This window comes from Oratosquilla oratoria, chromosome 12, assembly GCF_046742065.1.
Source record: "Oratosquilla oratoria isolate Oo_2021 chromosome 12, ASM4674206v1, whole genome shotgun sequence".
Lineage (NCBI taxonomy): Eukaryota > Metazoa > Arthropoda > Malacostraca > Stomatopoda > Squillidae > Oratosquilla > Oratosquilla oratoria.
The window spans coordinates 51,224,281-51,244,280 of record NC_134788.1 but is presented as its reverse complement, the minus strand read 5'-3'; the positions used below and the strand labels follow the sequence as shown (position 1 = coordinate 51,244,280).

The 20,000-nt window shown below is 37.1% G+C and overlaps 1 protein-coding gene across 5 annotated transcripts in view; it reads left to right on the top strand.

Annotated features, from left to right (window-relative positions):
• Window positions 1-20,000, top strand: part of LOC143031724 (methyltransferase-like protein 27) — a 58,095-nt gene that overhangs the window by 35,171 nt on the left and 2,924 nt on the right. For 2 of the 5 annotated variants that reach the window (XM_076195938.1, XM_076195939.1), the window contains exons 2-4: window positions 5,216-5,414; window positions 13,701-13,873; window positions 15,560-15,675. In XM_076195938.1, the coding sequence (XP_076052053.1) occupies window positions 5,250-5,414; window positions 13,701-13,873; window positions 15,560-15,675 (454 nt within the window). In that variant the 5' untranslated portion in view covers window positions 5,216-5,249. Of the gene's footprint in view, window positions 1-707; window positions 1,059-3,726; window positions 3,856-5,215; window positions 5,415-13,700; window positions 13,874-15,559; window positions 15,676-20,000 lie in introns of those variants that run through there. The other 3 variants (XM_076195937.1, XM_076195936.1, XM_076195935.1) reach the window with 3 other exon arrangements.

Sequence of the window (20,000 nt, the reverse complement as noted above, 5' to 3'; positions counted from 1 at the left end):
TCCACACCGCGATATTAATAATAAAAAATATATATACTTATGTATCTGTTTAATTAAAACTAAAGTTTGCCTGTGGAAATAATAATGAAATTGGAAATTTTAAGGTATACGCAAATTCTCGTCATGTTGACCATTCCGTTGCGCTGATTGGTTGTTTCCAGGTGACGTCATGACGCCTCCAAACCCCTATCTTCCAATCACGAGGGAAGTTAGTTAGGTCTGGTCAGACGCAAGATCTAAGAATATAAGGTCTAACCACTTCCGACCGAATTTCGAGGGAGTTGGCGCAGCGAGCCCGTGAACGTCACTTGGCTGTTCAAAGTGGGGTTAGCGGGTCCTATAGCTGTCAGTTGAAGTTGGTCCGTCGTTCGAAAATGACGTCGCCTTCGCTCGCACCGCTCCACTCAATTATTTATATTCTGACAAATATTATATAAAATATATATATATAATATATATAAAATATTATAGTTCCTGTCTATATATATGAATATATAATATATATGATATATAATATATATATAATATATAAAATATTATAGTTCCTGTCTTCCTTGGCGTTTCACAGTTTTCTTCAATGTATCACAAAGAGAAAATGGACGCATCTAAATGACGTCAGAAGCTGCGCAGAACTACCCCAGCGATTAGACCTGTTTACTTAGACCTTGGTCAGGCGTGAAGTTAAGTACGGTCCGATCAGTTTTTGTAAATATTTAATTTATGGGAAGCTGTTTGAACAAGGCACATCAAAAATGCACTGATAATTAGCTAGTCAGTTAGTCGGTGACATTTCAAATTCTATAACACGCTCCTGGAAGTAACGGGAAATATTCTAATTATATAATCTCCCTTTACCCCTCTCGTGGTAATTTCCTACAATCTAAAGAAAAACACACTATATTCAAATATCAGTTAAATTTGAGGTAACTCAGATTTGTCCAATTTCCCAGGCTTGCATTACTATCCTTTGTGAATCCTCATCAATTTTCGACCATAAAAAGCGAAAGTGAAAAGTTGCACGACAAGTGTTGCATTCGAATCAACAGGAATAATCAAAGGTAAAATTGAAATACTGTATATTAGTAGTAGTAGAAGTAGAGACACTATTTGGGATCATATTTATTTATCTATTTATTGTGTATATTCAGTGCTTGTTTTAACATAATCTTTGATATTCAATAATTGGCACGACAACCCGAGACCGTTCGTTATGTAACAATGTCTGATGCATACGAGAAAAATAACAACATATAAAATTAAACAAAATAATCAAATAATTGCCAAATATTCCAGTATTTATTTTATCTAAATTATTTATCAAATATCCGTCATTTTGCTGCCAATGAATTAGAGATATGTTACTATATTTGATTGTTCATTGCTAGTTTAATTAATATATTTATTGATATATTCTATTGTATGATTAATTATATTATATTTTATTATTGTTTTCAAATATTTTGTTATTTATCATATTATTCATTTTTTATAAAAGCTTAGATGACGAGCTTGTATGCATTTACAAAAAAAAATATATATATATATATATATACCGATAATAACCAGGAAGCAGAATTACTTTAGTCTCCCCTAAAAAACTAGTGGAAAAATACGGTCACGTTGGTCTAAAATGAACATTATTAGAAAATATAAAGTCCCTCTGTCAACTATTTTTTTATTTTTTTTTATTTGATATCTTCATCTTTAATTTTCAGGAAATATCGTTGTACTTACTTTGAATATTTGCATAAGAAATAGAGAGCATTTTCCACCTTGGCAGAAAAAAAATAGTTTTTTTATCATGTCAATGCTTCGACAATAGCAGTCAACAAGACTATAAAAGTAACCGATCAAGTGGGTCCGCCCCACATCTGTCATAACTCTAACTTCCTTCCATTTCATTTTTTCCTTACACTAAATTCCCAAATCCCTTCCGTCCCTCTCCCCCATCTTATCTATCCTGCCCTCTAACTCTTTGAGATTAGCCATACGAATTGTAGTTACAGTACGTTTGAAATATAACTGTTCAAAAAGTGTTATAAGAAACAACCTTTATGTATACTACCCATCTAATAACGATTTTATTCCCATAATTAATGTTTTTAAACGCCTTCATTTTATTCTTATATATATATATATATATATATATATATATATATATATATATATATATATATATATATATATATATATATAATGAAATAGCTGTTTCTCGTTATTCGTTATATTATTTTCGGCGGCTCTACCACATCTCCAGACATCCAAGATATACGAATTGTTATCACTATTTTTCTCTCTATAATCAGTCCTACGAGATATAGTAGCTTCCTTATTGCGAACCAAAGTTATCAGATAAGAAAGTGACATCTTATCTGGATAATAAGGTCAATTTTTACAATTGCGTTGCCGTTATTCGTTGATATTTTCATTCCACAGACGTCAAAATGCGCCTTTGTCGTTAATTTCTTTGTTTATGCATTTATTTATCTACGTATTAATGAATTTATTAATTTACTTGTTTATTCCATTATTTATTTATTCGTTTGTTTAATATGATCAGACGGACATATCCGCAGAGCGAAGTAAATCAAAATAGTCAAGAAAAACAAATTTCAAATCGTGTCGAACGCACTTTGGGTCCACTAATCATTGATGAGCTTCCAAGCGACTTCATTTTATATATATATTTATTTAATATAGACAAATAAATATATGAATAAATAAATGAATAAATATAAATACCAGATAATATATGCTTTACGACTGTGCAAAAAAAGAAAGAAAAAAATCAAAATTAATAAGGTTATTGTAATTCTCATACGTATCGAAAGCGTTTAGTCTTGCAATCGCTTAGTTAGGCGTTCGAATCCCACAATCCTCTCCTATTCCCTTCAGCGAGCCTTCTTTATTCTTCCCAGAAACATAATATAAAAAAATAGAATACAAACTATAATAATGATAATAATAATAGGCAAAGTTACACGATTTTTTGAAGTTTTGACCAACTAAAAACAAATTATAAAATGTCAAAGAAAAAATGAAAAAATTACTTTCTTTAGAATTTAGCTGCATTTGGTGTATCTGCTAAAATGGCCTCAGATATTTTCAATTTTGTTGTTTTTGCTCCGATGCAGTGATGTTTTGGCGGGAAAAGGTATCGTCAATTTGTTTCGTCATGTCGCCAACTATAACACTTTGATTACAATAAGCTACCTGAATAGCTTTCGATGAAAATAATAATAAATAAATAAATAAATAAATAGCTGGATGGCGGCCCATATTGGTTTTGATTTATTTGTTAGTATTTTCATTATTTGTGCGATTAAACGATCCTACTGAGATTGAAAACCACAAATGAATAGGATTAATAATAATAATAAAAAAACGCATGCATTTCTTGAAATTACCTATCAAAATAAATATATTGGAAAACTTCCTTGCTTGAATAGTATCACCGAATTTAAAATTGCAATCGTGTTAGCGAAATTGCCGACGAGTTGATTAGGCCGTTTGGTTGCGTCATTGTTGGCGGTTGGTGGGAACTGTAAAATTGGCAATATTTCATTCAGTACACTGTATTATTCTATTTATTCATATATCTAGTAATCTAATTATCTATTTATTCTGCTTCATTTATTTATGTATTTATATATCTATTTTGTTTATTTGTCATGGACTTTATCTCGACAATATGATACGTGGCGTACTGATACCATGTCTGGCCATCGCTGTGGTTGGAGGTTTTTTTTTTTTTTTTTTTTTTTTAGCACTTGTCAGAAACCCAACACTTGTCGACAAGTCACGGTCAGTACTGATCAGCCACCAATACCGCGTCAGATAAGTTTCTCATATGAAGTAATTTGATTACATATTCTTTTGACTTCATCAGATTTGTCGTAGAATATCATTATTCTGTTATAAATTGTTACGCGTGATCCAAAATATAAACATAAATTCGCATATAGCCAACTCACCACCAGAGTAGTGAATTTCATAACCGTCATTTGTGTTTTTCTATTAAGTTAAAATAAAATGTATAACTCATCAAATAAACATTTCAGTGGAGACATATTTTTCGATCATCAATTTCAATTCGAATTGAGGTGAAATAACATAGTTATGCGAGTGAATTATTGTCAGTTTCAAGTACCTAGTTACCTACGATATCTTTAGAATAACTAAGATATAAATGTTTAGTTATTTTGATGCACAACCAAATGCGTTTTACTTAGAAACTTGTAATATTATTTACAAGCTGGTGTGAATTTCTAAACATATCAGAATTGAAATATAACAAACGGTCGACCGTTGATTTCACCCAAATTCGAATGCTATCAACGGTTGATATAATAATTGTATTCAATTAAGTACAAGACGACTTTAGCTTAGAAATTCAAAATAATGTTTGTAAATTGTAATGTGACGATAGTGTAACTAAGAAATATGAACAAATATAATATAATAAGATAAACATCCATAAGAGGACAAATGTAGTTAAAGGGAGTGTTGATATATTTTATTTTAGAAAATTAAATCGGTAAGACACATTATAAATGACCAACAATAGAAATCCTAAAAATGTCTACAATTTGTCTGCGTCAACTATCGTAACTCACAACTCCTATATATTTAAATTATTATTTTCATCATTAACATATTCTAATTACTCCATTTTATTGATCAATTTGATCTATTTATTTACTCTTAATTACTTTAGCGTGTCGACAGAACATCTGATTAGACAAATTTATGGATGGGAATGACAGGTGGTGATGGATACGGAGCTGCCTAGTGTAGGCCTTATGGTCTCTTGCAGTCTCCTTAATTCTTATGTTCTTATGTTACATTACCCTCGATGATGACAAAAATGTCGACAATTTATTTCCCAAACTATCATATATACAGTATATATACACAGAAGGCTTCTGGAAGAGGCTAATGTGCCTGTGGCTCCAGCTCGTAATAACTATCCTCTTATATCATGATCTAGTGGTCACTGTGGTCGAGGCGGATATCAACAATTAAACATACTCTCATCCATAGCAGTGAATGTTCTTCTAATCAGACCAACCATCCTATTTGCTACATTGATCTTCTCAGCCAAATGTCTACATAATACACAGCTCCTATATATTTGATATGATATTGTCATTAACATATTCCAGTTATTCCATTTTATCTATCAATCTAATAGATTTATTTTTCATTTCTTTAGTATCGACAGAACATCTGTTACATAACCCTCGATAATGACGTCATCTTTGGGCGCGTCGTCTTCCAAGACGGCGGACGATCTGGTCAAGGGACAAGACCTGGAGGAAGACAAGACCAGAATTACGGCTTATATCACGTCCACGGGAGAAAGTCAAGAAACGACTGTTAACTATAATAAATGGGCAAGGAGCTATGATAAGGTAAAATGCATATATATATATATATATATATATATATATATATATATATATATATATATATATATATATATGTATATACATAATTTATTTATTTATTTATTTATTCATATAATACACACACACACACGTTTCACTCCCACTCACTCACCTCCCTGCTCGACAGCCATTCCCTTTATATCAAAATCCCTTTCTTCACCATGGAAAAGGAAATTAGAAAATGGAATTGTTAGAATTTTTTGATGTCATTATGGGTGAGTGATCAATCGCGGGTTGTTGGTCGCTTTTGGGTTTGTGCCGGGGATCGAAAGTCAGCCTACAGGGGCCACACTTGCAGCCGGGAGATGATCCTATACAATGTCGTTCTTACACGACCGTACCCATCACACAATATTGTGTTTATGCTAATTTATTTGTCTAAATTTATTGTATGTTATCATACTCTATTTTTTTTTTTTTTAATAATTAATTCGGTTTTATTTGACAAAACAACGAGATGTCATCTTAAACAATAGTCTGTGCTTAAATTTATAGTTTTTGGTTATACAAAGTTTTCTTTTATAGTAAGGGGTGACTTTAAATATTTACGTCCAAATTATTTTTTTATTAAATATTTACATTATTACGGTAGAACTATATGGTAATAACACTAACAGATATAAGTATAAAATAGTTAAAATAAATATTAATTAGTTAAAAATATGAATATACCGCACCTGTAAAGAGAAATTAGATGAGATGTGGTAAGTCTACATAAGAACATAAGAATGAAGGAGACTGCAAGAGACCATAAGACCTACACTAGGCAGTTCCATGTCCATGAACACCTGCCATCCCCATCCATAAGGTTGTCTAACCGTTTCTTAAAACAACTGATAGTCTCAGCGCTTACTAAGTCTATTCCATTCGTCGACCACCCTATTAGTAAACCAATTCTTGTCTATTTCCTTCTTAAATCTAAATCTGTCCAGTTTAAATCCATCACTGCGAGTCCTGCCCTGTTGTCTTAATATGATGACCTTGTTTGCATCGAAGACTCAGAGGTGACTTGATACAGGTCTTTAAAATTCTAAAGTGAATTGGCAACACCAAAAATGACTAAAAGTTCACATTGAATGAGAATCAGACAAGAAACAATGGTCTCAAACTGTCCGGGAAATAGATTCATTTTGGAAGTGGGTAGAAAGAACTTCGCCAACCGTGTAGTTAATGAATGGAATAAACTTCCTGCAAAGGCAGTGCCATGTAGTTCAATTCGAAGCTTTAAGAATCGTTTAGATAAACACCTAAGCAAGATACTGTAATGACTGTCATTTATTTCATATTATTTGTTTGTTATTGTCTGTCTGTTTATTATTTGCTTGATTATCATTTATTACACTGGCCTGCGAAGTTTCAAAGGTAAAGCATCTGATAACTGATTCTAGGGTAATTTGCTATGCAGAATCTAAAAATCACACTCATTTTGTTCAATCAGGTCACGTTTTTGAGATACGAGGCGGTAAAAATAATTAAAAACGCCATTTAGTGCTATTTATTCCCTTTAATTTTGGAGAAAAAAATTCTTGACAAAAGAAATAATTTTTTCTTGCATAGTTCAGAAGATAAAGAGGATATATTACAGAAAATCTAATCATGGATGAAGGGCCTTTTCAGTGACTTTCTCCTGTGTTGGGCAGCCACCACGTCTCGTTTCCAACACCAACAGTAGTCCGCAAGAAAGTTCACATCCCACCGGCCTTGGTATCGTTCTTCCATGACACGAATATCCTGGTGGAAACGTTCTCCCTGTTCCTCACTGAAGTCACCACAGTTCTGAGGGAAATAGTCTAAGTGGGACAGTAGAAAGTGCATTTTGACTGACATGCGAGCCCCTAATTTTTGATAGCTGTTCAAGAGCTCATCGACTTCTTTCTCGTATTCTGCACTTCGGTTATTTCCTAGAAAGTTTCTTATCACTGACTTAAGCGACCACCAAACGGACAGCTCAGCTGCATTCAGTGCATCGTCAAACATTGAGTCCTTCATAAGTTTCCTTATCTGAGGCCCATCAAAGATGCCAGCCTTAAGCTTTTCCAGACTGATCCGAGGAAACTTCTGCTGAAGAAAAGTAAATCCCATTCCGTCCTTGTCCATTGCCTTCACAAAGTTCTTCATCAGTCCCAGTTTGATATGTAAAGGTGGGAGTAAGACCTTGTTTGGTTCAACAAGAGAACGAGCCTGAACATTGTGTGAACCAGGTTCCAAACGTTGTCGTGGTGGCCATTCTTGTCTGACAAAATGTTGATCATCAGCCCGACTATCCCACAAACACAAAAAGCATGGATACTTTGTGTACCCACCCTGTAGTCCCAAAACCAATCCAACTACCTTAAGATCTCCACAGATCAACCAACCATGGTCATTGTAGTTCAGATCAGACAGTAGCTGATCCATGTTGTCATGAGTTTCTTTCATTTGCACCGAATGACCGATTGGAATTGAAGAGTATTTATTTCCGTTGTGAAGGAGGACTGCCTTGAGACTTCTGCTGGAAGAGTCGATGAACAGTCTCCATTCAGTAGCAACATAGTCCAGCCCCATTGATTGAATCAAACCAGCAATGTTGTTGCAGTAAACTAATGACGAGTCCTTCTGGGTTGTGAAGAACTGTCTAAATTCTCTTTCACGCTCTCGGTACCAAAAGAATGTTGTCTCAGGTGCTAGCAAATTTTTCTCACGAAGACGAGAACCCAGAAGCTGTGCTGATTCCTTTGATAGGTTTAGATCCCGTGTCAGGTCATTGAGATCTGCTTGTGTTAGAGGCACTGGCCGGTCATTCTTTTCTGGCATGTATTCTCCACCCTCTCCCCTGTCTAGTGCGTTATCAGATTCCGATTCAGAGCTAGATTCCATTGCAACATCTGGCTCGGGAACGGGCAGGCCTGGACCATGAGGGACTGGTCGTATGGCAGACGGAACATTAGGATACTGAATACAATGCTTGTTCTTGCGGTTGACTCCTTTAAGATTAGTCATGCAGAAATAGCAGTCTGACACATGATCTTTACCCTCTCTCCAAACCATTGGAACAGCGAATGGCATACTCTTCCTTTTTTTATTTCTCCAATCACGCAAGTTCTCGACACATGTTTTGCAGCTAACATGGGGTGCAAATGGCTTGTCCTGGTCCCCAAGCTTAACTCCAAAGTAAGCATGATATGCCATCTTCACAAAATCAGTTATATTTGCTAGTCGACGAGGAAGAATCACATTACCACATATGTAGCAGAACCTATCAGGATGATTTGTGCATTTGCGTTCCATTTTCTGTCAATCTAAGATACGTGTCCAAAATAGAGACACAAGAAGCACAGATTCTTGTAAAAAGCACAGATTCTTATAAAATCAGTCACATTGAGTGGAGATCACACTTTTCTAAACTATTTTCAGTTTCAGTGTTGTCAATGCAGTTTGTCAATGTAGTCAATGCAGTTTCAGTTTCAGTTTCGGTTTCAGTTTCCTGAAAGTAAACAAAAACATCATTAGGTTTCAGTACCAGTTTCGGGGTGCTACAGTATAATCTTTATGCAAAAAAAAATAAGAATAGGCTATACCTGCAGCCTCGTTTTCCTTATACTTAGTACTATACAAGGCCCAAAAGTCGCACTTCTCATATCTCAAAAACTAGACCTGATCCAAGGAAACGGGTGGCATTTTTGGATTTAGCGCACCAAAAAACCTATAAATCACTTGAAAAACCTTCGACCTTTGAAAAAAAAAATTAAACGCAGGCCAGTGTTATTATTCATCTGTCAATTTGTTATTGTTTACTATTTACCTCTGTTATCTAACTTTACCTATTTATCTATTCACTTATTTTATTTATTATTATTTATATTATTAGAATTTCTATTTATTTATTTATCTTTTTTTTCATCCAGCTTAGTTATGGACCAAAAGGTCTCGTTGGCATGGTCCTCCTTTATAATCTTTTTTTTTTTATAATAACTGATACTATTTATGTCTATATAAACATACATACATACATATACCAAGGCCTTTTCCCCCTTACAATCCATCCCCGAATACACTCCACACCCCTCCACCCTCCCTCTTAGCACCTCCTGGATGACGGGTCATCCCTGCACCTTGTCCACTGCCCTGGGTCAGAAGCAGTGTTGCAAGACACAGCACATCCACAGCAAGGCCGCTTCATTAAATCGGCGACCCCCCCCATTGCATAAAATGAGAGGACGGGGAAAAATCCCTTCGGGCTGCGTCAAATTTTGCTCACACATACTACCTCACCCCCCATCCACCCGCCCATTCCACCTCATGCTATCACAACATCATCCATATACAACCATTCTCCATTCACCCCTCTCTTCTGTCCTCTCCCGTCCTTCCTCAACAGACATTCCCCTCTTCCCCAAAGCCCCCTTCACCCCATCCATCCACCTCATCCTAGGACGTCCCCTCATGTTCACACCCTCCACATCTGCCTTCCATACCTCTTTTACTAGTCTTTCTTCACTCATTCTTTCCATGTGTCCAAACCATCCTAATATTCTTTCATCAACCCTATCTCCCAGCTCCTTTTCCACCCCTGTTCTCCTCCTCACCTCCTCATTTCTCACTTTATCTAGCCTAGTAACCCCCATCATACTTCTTAGACACTTCATCTCAAACACATTCAAACTCCTTCTCTCTTCTTCTCTTATGTTCCATGTTTCTGCCCCATACAGTGCTGTTGGCACAATCACTCCTTCATACAGTCTCCTCTTAGCATCCATTCCCAAATGTCTATTCCTCATTACACTCTTTAATCCACCAAGGCATTTACTCGCTTCTCTCAATCTACATTCTACCTCCACTTTCACTCCACCTTTCCCTGCCACATTTGCACCCAAGTATCTAAAACTATCCACTTCCTCCAGTCGCTCTCCCTTAATGCTCACTTCCAGTCTACTGCCACTTTCACCCCTTGTACATCTCATCACCTTACTTTTACCCACATTTATCTTTAGCTTTCTTCTATCACACACTCTCCCAAACTCTGTCACCAACTTCCTCAATCCCTCCTCCGATCCTGCCACAAGCGCAGTGTCGTCCGCAAACAACAGCTGGCTCACCTCCCACTTTTCTCCATTTTCTTTAACCATCTCCAATCCCTTGCCCACTACCCTTGCATTTACCTCTCGCACCACCCCATCCATGTATAAGTTGAACAGCCAGGGCGACATAACGCATCCTTGACGAAGTCCCACCTTTCCCTCGAACCACTCACTCTCTCCATTTCCAATCCTGACACAAGCTCTACTATTCTCATAAAAACTCTTGACAGCTCCCAGAAGCTTTCCTCCTATCCCGTATATCTGCATAACCTCCCACAGTGCCTTCCTGTCTACCCTATCATAAGCCTTTTCCAGATCCATAAAAGCCCAAAAAACATCCTTCCCCTTTCCTATAGCTTTCTCACACATCTGTCTTACCACAAAGATCTGATCTACACAACCTCTACCTGTCCTAAATCCACACTGTTCCTCACCAATTACTCCTTCTGTTCCTCTCCTAATCCTCTCAACCAAGATCCTCCCATAAGCCTTCCCAACTACACTCAACAAGCTAATCCCTCTGAAACTACTACATTCACACTTGTCCCCCTTTTCCCTTGTAAAGAGGAACTATACAGGCACTCCTCCAGTCCTCCGGCACTCTACCCTCTCTCCAACAAACATTAAATAACCTCACCAACCAGTCCACCATCACTGTACCTCCCTTTTTCAGACATTCCGCATGGCATCCATCCATACCAGGTGCCTTACCTGCTTTCATCATCTTAACAACTGCCTTCACCTCATCCTTCCTTATTTCTCCTCCATTCTCCTCATTCATCATTCTCATTTTCTTCGCACTTCCCACTGCAGCAATCTTTCCTTCCCTATCCTCCTTCACATTTAGCAACTCCCTAAAATATTCTGCCCATCTTCCCCTTACTGCCTTCTCTTCCATTGTTATCTCTCCATCTGCACCTTTTACCTTTTCTTCTCTATTTGATTCGCCTCCTCTTCCTCTCTTAATTTCTTTCCAAAACATCTTTTTATTACTTTCAAAATTTTCTGTCAAACTCTTACCCCATTTCACATCTGCTCTCCTCTTTGCAACCTTTACCTTTTGCTTTACTTCTCTTTTCTTTTCTTTGTACCTCTCATATGACTCCCTCGTCCTAATTTGTAACCAATCTGTGGAAGCTCGCTTCTTCTCTTCTACAACCTTTTTTGTTTCCTCATCCCACCATTCACTACCCTTTCTTCTATTTCCCCCTGTCCTTCTTGTTCCACACACCATCTTTGCACACTTTATGACTCCCTCCTTGAACCATCCCCATTCCTCCTCCACACCCAGCTCTACTCTACCCTTTACTCCCTCCCACTCCTCCTTCAGCTTCTTTCCGTACTCCTTCTCCTTTTCCTTCTCATTCAAAGAGTTCACTCTAAGAACCTCCCTACCTTTTGTCCCTTTCCTCTTCCTCCATCTATCCTCCACTTTCAACTTGCCTTCCACCAAAAAATGATCTGATATTCCCCCACCCTCTCCCCTTAGCACATGTACATCCTTAACTCTTCCTATCATAATCCTATTTACCACTACATAATCCATTAGCGCTCTATCTACCACCCTTCCCTCCACCACCCTCTCCCATGTGTACTTATGCTCGACTTTCTTCCGAAACACTGTATTTGCTATCATCAACTCTCTAGACACATTTCCACCATCAACTCTCCACTACGATTCTTTCCTGGAACTCCACATTTCCCAACCACTCCATCGATTGGACCATTTCCCACCCAAGCATATAAACAAGAAATACATTGAAATTCTATTACGAAATTCTACAAAATATATATTTTTTCTGTTTTGTATATTAAAATTCAGTTTATTTTATGCCCCATACTAAACATTTCAATAGCAATATTGACATTTGCATATAAATATGAAAAAGCATAAGTTACCCATGCAATCATGGAATTAACCCATTCAACTCCGATGACAAGATGTCTTGTCATTTGGTCAAATAAAACAAAAAATCATAAAACACCAAAATGTTTGATCAAACACCAGAAAAAAATGACGTCAGTCCTCGCTTCGCTCGCAGCGAAGCGAGGACTGACGTCATATTTTTCTGGTGTTTGATCAAACATTTTGGTGTTTTATGATTTTTTGTTTTATTTGACCAAATGACAAGACATCTTGTCATCGGAGTTGAATGGGTTAATAATAATGAATAAATGTAGAAATCAATAGAATAACAAAAAGACAATTTTATGAATAATTGTAATAAGTAATAAATAAGTATTATATGATAAATGACAAGAATTTATAGATAAGTAATATATAATCAATATCATGAATTAATAAATAATATATAATATATAATAAGAATTAAGAAATATAAATATGCGAACATTATCAATTATGTGAAGTTGTTTTTTATAATAAATGATACAATTTAATAAATAAAAATGGAAAACTGAATGGATATTGATTTATTTTATAAATTAATAAGTAAAATATAATAAATAATAAAAATTAATAAATAGAAATGGAATATTTAGTATTCGAACTTAAAATGAATATGAAATTATATTTGCTGCTTATATTATTATTATTATTTTAAGTTTATTAAGGTTTATTTAAAAGGGTATTTGTTTAGAAATGCATACTTATTTTTATATTTATCTATCAATTTATATTTACGTTAATTTATCAATCCCCTAATTTGTCTATATATCTAAGTTTGTCTATTTTTCTAATGTTGTTTATTAATTAACAGTTATTGGTTTTTGAATATCGTCATCAATTGGACATATTCTGTTTTTATTTAATTGTTTGTTTATTTACATTTTATTAATTTATGATTTAAAATTCAATTATTTACCCATATATTTATTTGTTTTATTATTTAATTTACTGTTTATATATTTTAGTATTCATTAATTTTATAAATATTATTATTTATTATTGCATATTTTCTTTTTATTTATTGATCTGATTATATAATCTTCATTCATTCATCAAATATTTTTCATTAATTATTCATTATTTGTCTGTCTATTCTTCTCTCTGTTCCTACTTCTCCTCCTCCTCCTCCTCCTCCCACTCCTCCTCCTCCCCTCCTCCTCTTCTGTTTCCTCCTCCTTCTTCCTCCTCCTCCCTCCTGCTTCTCCTCCTCCCTCCTCCTCCTTCCTCCTCCTCCTCCTCCTCCTCCTCCTCCTCCTTCCTCCTCCTTCCTCCTCTTCCTGTCAGGACCTGGAAGGAACGTACCGGGCGCACCTGATCGCTGCGGACGCCCTGGACGAGGCGTTGCCCAAGGGGGACAAGGACGGCGGTGACGGAGGTCCGCGGGGGCGCCTGCGGATCCTGGACGTCGGCGCCGGCACCGGCAAGGTCGGCATCGAACTCGGACGCCGAGGGTTCAGGTGAGGAGGAGGAAGAGAAGGAGGTGGAAGAGGGAGACGAGGAGGAGGAAGAGGAGGTGAAAGACGAAGGGGAGGAGGAGGAGGAGGAAGAGGAGGAGGGGAGGAGGAGGAGGCGGAAGGGAAGAGGAAGAGGAGAAGGGAGAGGAAGGCGAGGAGGGGAAGAAGAGGAGGTGGAAGAGGGAGACGAGGAGGAAGAGGTGGAAGAAGAGGAGTAGGAGGAAGAAGAGGAGACGGAGGAGGAGAAGGAAGAAGAGGAGGAGGAGGAGGCGGAAGGGAAGAAGTGGAGGAGGAAGAGGAGGGGGAGGAGAGGGAAGGGAAGAGGAGGAAGAGGGAAAGGAGGTGGAGGAGGAGGAAGAAGGAGACTGTGGAGGAGGAGGAGGAGATGGAAGTAGAAGAGTAGGAGAAGGAGGACGAGGAGGAGGAAATTGAAGAAGAGGAGTAGGAGGAAGAAGAGGAGACGAAGAAGGGGAAGAAGAGGTGGGAGAGGAGGAGGAGGGGAGAATTGCTAAATGATTGTAGTTAGATCAGATTTAAGCTTTAATACAATAACTAAAAATATTTTATTTATTTATTTAATTCATTTTTATTTATTTCTTTATTCAATTTGTATAAAGTTAATTTTATTTATTCATTTTATTTATTCATTACTTATTAATTCATTATTTATCTATATATTCATCAACTTATCATTTAGATATCTATTCATATTTTTATGAATAATTTATTTACTTATTCTATGCCCTACGGCATGCATCGTTGTTATTCTTTTTTTTTTTCGTTTATGATTTCATCGTCTATTTATTCATTTATCAACTTATTATTCATATGTTTTTCTCTGTTATGAATAATTCATTTACATATTCTATGCCACTCTTTAATTTTATTTATTGTAGACAATTACTAAGTATTTCAGCGGCTTTGACCCATCGTTTTTCGCTCATATTTCCGAAATAATCATTCACATCAGCATGGTATATTAGCACAGCCTAATTCACACCCGGCCATAATTTTTGACGTTATAGTGTATTCACAAGTGTATTTAATTACGGTGTTTACTCTTGATATTGTGTGTCGTAGCTGACACCCGTGAAGTAAATCGAACAAGTGAAGTTGGGATACACGAGGTAGTTTGTGATGACGTCACGACTTCACCTGTTCGATTTACTTCACGGGTGTCGGCTACGACACACTTAATATCAAGAGTAAACGCCGTAATTAAATACACTTGTAAATGCACTCTAACGTAAAAAATTATGGTCGGGTGTGAATTAGGCTGTGCTAATATATCATACTGATGTGAATGGTTATTTCGGAAATATGAGCGAAAAACGATGGGTCAAATCCGCCGAAATACTTAGTAGACGCTCTACTGCATGCGTCGTTTGTAAATTTGTTTAATTTATTCGTTTATGAATTCGTTATTCATTTATTCATTCCTCAACTTTTTGTATATTTATTTATCTGTTATAAATAATTTATTTACTTATTCTATGCCACTTTTTTATTTCATTTACTGTAGACATTTGGACACTACTGCATGCGTTGTTTGTAAACTTTTTATTTCATTTATTCGTTTATGAATCCGTTATTTATTTATTCATTAACTTATTATCTATACATTTATTTATCTGTTATAAATAATTAATTTACTTATTCTATGCCACTCTTTTATTTTATCTATTGTAGACATCTGGACGCCTTGGAGCCAGCCGCCGCCATGTTGGAAGTTCTTAAGACGACTGGCGTTTACAATCGTACTTTCAATGAATACGTTGGAGTCGGGAAAAATTCTGTTCCTTCTGGTTAGTTTATTATACTTTCTTTCAAATTAATTTGTATTCAGTTGTTTCGAATTTATGATCATTTCTTTTTAGTTAATTTGTATTCTTTTATGTCGAGAAAATATTTTGGTGTGAAGTGAAGCGGCCTTGCTATGAATGTGATACGTCATCCATGAGAAGCTAAAATGAGAAGGGGGAGAGTATTTAGATAGACAATTACTAATACTGTAATTATTGCGATTATTGTTTTTATTATTATCAGTCTATTTTTCGGTTTCATCTAACTTAGCTATTTATCTATCTATTTATCAATTTGTTTATATATTTTTGTGTCTGTGTATTTGTTTGTCGTCATAGCAACCACTCTGATTTGTTTATGAAATATCGATGACGTCACAAGATGTAAATGACGTCACTAGCGACAGCTCCTGGTAACCATGGCAACCGCTGAACCGTTCTTTGTTTATGTGCGGGCTGTTTCATAATTATTATTATTATTATTATTATTTTACTTTGTGATGGCAACTCAAGTCGGCTATCCTAACAGAATGGGTACAGGTTGAACTATTTTCCTGGTACCTGTTCCCAATAGACAAGCCTGAGGAGTTGCTATGGTAACGCCATCGTCATCATCGATGTATTGGAAATTCATTTCTTTATTTATCTATTAATTCATTTATTCGTGTATTCATCAGTTTATTGAATTGTTTATTTGTCAAATTATCGATATAATTGTCTGTTTGTTTAGCTATTCATGTTTGATAACCTATTTTATTCTATATTATCGACATTGTTTTTAGTATGTGTATTTATCTACGTATCTATTTCTTTAACTCTTGTTTATATATTTTTGATTGTATGATTTATTGGTTTTATCTATATATCAGTCGTATCATTTTCTCGTTAATCAAATCAGTCGTATGCTGTTTAATTTTATTTTTGTTTTCTTGCAGATGCGTTCTGACGATTTTTATTTAACTGGGAGACCTTATTGCTAGGGCAGGAAATGAACCAATTGACGGAGTGGTTGGGAAATGTGGAGTTCAAGGAAAGAATCGTAGTGGAGAGTTGATGGTGGATATGTGTCTAGAAAGAGAGTTGATGATAGCAAATACAGTGTTTCGGAAGAAAGTCAAGCATAAGTACACATGGGAGAGGGTGGTGGAGGGAAGGGTGGTAGATAGAGCGTTGATGGATTATGTAGTGATAAATAGGATTATGATAGGAAGAGTTAAGGATGTACATGTGCTAAGGGGAGAGGGTGGGGGAATATCAGATCATTTTTTGGTGGAAGGTAAGTTGAGAGTGGAGGATAGACGGAGAAAGAGGAAATAGACCAAAGGTAGGGAGGTGCTTAGAGTGAACTCTTTAAATAAAAAGGAAAAGGAGAAGGAGTACAAGAAGAAGCTGAGAGAGGAGTGGGAGGGAGTGAAGGATAGAGTAGAGCTAGGAGTGGAGGAGGAATGGGGATGGTTCAAGGAGGGAGTCATAAAGTGTGCAAAGATGGTGTGTGGAACAAGAAGGACAGGAGGAAATAGAAGGAAGGGTAGTGAATGGTGGGATGAGGAAACAAAGAAGGTTGCAGAAGAGAAGAAGCGAGCTTTCACAGATTGGTTACAAAATAGGACGAGGGAGTCATATGAGAGGTACAAAGAAAGGAAAAGAGAAGTAAAGCAAAAGGTAAAGGAGGCAAAGAGGAGAGCAGATGCGAAATGGGGTAAGAGTATGATAGAAAATTTAGAAAGTAATAAAAAGATGTTTTGGAAAGAAATTAAGAGAGGAAGAGGAGGCGAATCAAATAGAGAAGAAAAGGTAAAAGGTGTAGATGGAGAGATGATAATGGAAGAGAAGGCAGTAAGGGGAGGATGGGCAGAATATTTTAGGGAGTTGCTAAATGTGAAGGAGGATAGAGAGGGAAAGATATTTCCAGTGGGAAATGCTAAAAAAAATTACCGTGATAAGTGAGGAAAATGGAGGAGAAATAAGGAAGGATGAAGTGAAGGCAGTTGTTAAAATGATGAAAGCAGGTAAGGCACCTGGTATGGATGGATGCCATACAGAATGTCTAAAAAAAAGGAGGTGCAGTGATGGTGGACTGGCTGGTGAGGTTATTTAATGTTTGCTGGAGAGAGGGTAGAGTGCCGGAGGACTGGAGGAGTGCCTATATAGTTCCACTTTACAAGGGAAAAGGGGACAAGTGTGAGTGTAGTAGTTTAAGAGGGATTAGCTTGTTAAATGTAGTTGAGAAGGCTTATGGGAGGATCTTGATTGAGAGGATTGGGAGAGGAACAGAGGGAGTAATTGGTGAGGAACAGTGTGGATTTAGGACGGGTAGAGGTTGTGTATATCAGATTTTTGAGGTAAGACAGATATGTGAGACAGCTATAGGAAAGGAGAAGGATGTTTTTTGGGCTTTTATGGATCTGGAAAAGGCTTACAACAGGGTAGACAGGAAGGCACTGTGGGAGGTTTTGCGGATATACGGGATAGGAGGAAAGCTTCTGGGAGCAGTCAAGAGTTTTTATGAGAGTAGTAGAGCATATGTCAGGATTAGAAATTGAGAGAGTGAATGGTTTGAGGTAAAGGTGGGACTTCGTCAAGGATGTGTTATGTCGCCCTGGCTGTTCAACTTGTACATGGATGGGGTGGTGCGAGAGGTAAATGCAAGGGTGGTGGGTCAGGGATTGGAGATGGTTTAAGAAAATGGAGAAAAGTGAGAGGTGAGCCAGCTGTTGTTTGCTGACGACACTGCGCTTGTGGCAGGATCGGAGGAGGGATTGAGGAAGTTGGTGACAGAGTTTGGGAGAGTGTGTGATAGAAGAAAGCTGAAGATAAATGTGGGTAAAAGTAAGGTGATGAGATGTACAAGGGGTGAAAGTGGCAGCAGACTGGAATTGAGCATTAAGGGAGAGCGATTGGAGGAAGTGGATAGTTTTAGATACTTGGGTGCAAATGTGGCAGGGAAAGGTGGAGTGAAAGTGGAGGTAGAATGTAGATTGAGAGAAGCGAGTAAATGCCTTGGTGGATTAGAGTGTAATGAGGAATAGACATTTGGGAATGGATGCTAAGAGGAGACTGTATGAAGGAGTGATTGTGCCAACAGCACTGTATGGGGCACAAACATAGAACATGAGAAAGAAGGAGTTTGAATGTGTTTGAGATGAGGTGTCTGAGAAGTATGATGGGGGTTACTAGACTAGATAGAGTGAGAAATGAGGAGGTGAGGAGGAGAACAGGGGTGGAAAGGGAGTTGGGAGATAGGGTTGATGTAAGAGTATTAGGATGGTTTGGACACATGGAAAGAATGAGTGAAGAAAGACTAGTAAAAGAGGTATGGAAGGCAGATGTGGGGGGAGTGAACATGAAGGGACGTCCTAGGATGAGATGGATGGATGGGATGAAGGGGGCTTTGGGGAAGAGGGGAATGTCTGTTGAGGAAGGACGGGAGAGGACAGAAGATAGGGGTGAATGGAGAATGGTTGTATATGGATGATGCTGTGATGCATGAGGTGGAATGGGTGGGGGGGATGGGGGTGAGGTAGTATGTGTGAGCAAAATTTGACGCAGCCCGAAGGGATTTCTCCCCGTCTTCTCCTTTTACGCATGGGGGGACGGAGAGGGGGGTCGCCGATTTAATGAAGCGGCCTTGCTGTGGATGTGCTGTGTCTTGCGACACTGCTTCTGACCCAGGGCAGTGGACAAGGTGCAGGGATGACCCGTCATCCAGGAGGTGCTGAGATAAGAGGGAGGGTGGAGGGGTGTGGAGTGTATTCAGGGATGTAATGGGTGGGAATGATTTTATGCCTTGTCCTTTTTGGCTACCTCCCTTGTAAAGGGGGAAAAGCCTTGGTATATGTATGTTTGTATGTTATCTTTTTCGTTACTTTTATTCAACTGTAGCTGCTGTATTAACCCATTCAACTCCGATGACAAGATGTCTTGTCATTTGGTCAAATAAAACAAAAAATCATAAAACACCAAAATGTTTGATCAAACACCAGAAAAATATGACGTCAATCCTCGCTTCGCTCGCAGCGAAGCGAGGACTGACGTCATATTTTTCTGGTGTTTGATCAAACATTTTGGTGTTTTATGATTTTTTGTTTTATTTGACCAAATGACAAGACATCTTGTCATCGGAGTTGAATGGGTTAAATAAATTTGTTCGTTCATTTGATCTTAATCTATTCTATTTGATTTTTTTTTCTGTGTTATTCATATTTTTCTCGCAAATGCCTTACGGCGAATTCTAATTTTGTTCTTAATTTTCGCTCGTTTTATTTAACTGAAGCTCCTGTATTAAATAGATATCTGCCTCTGAACAGATTTGTCTGACGATCTTCTTC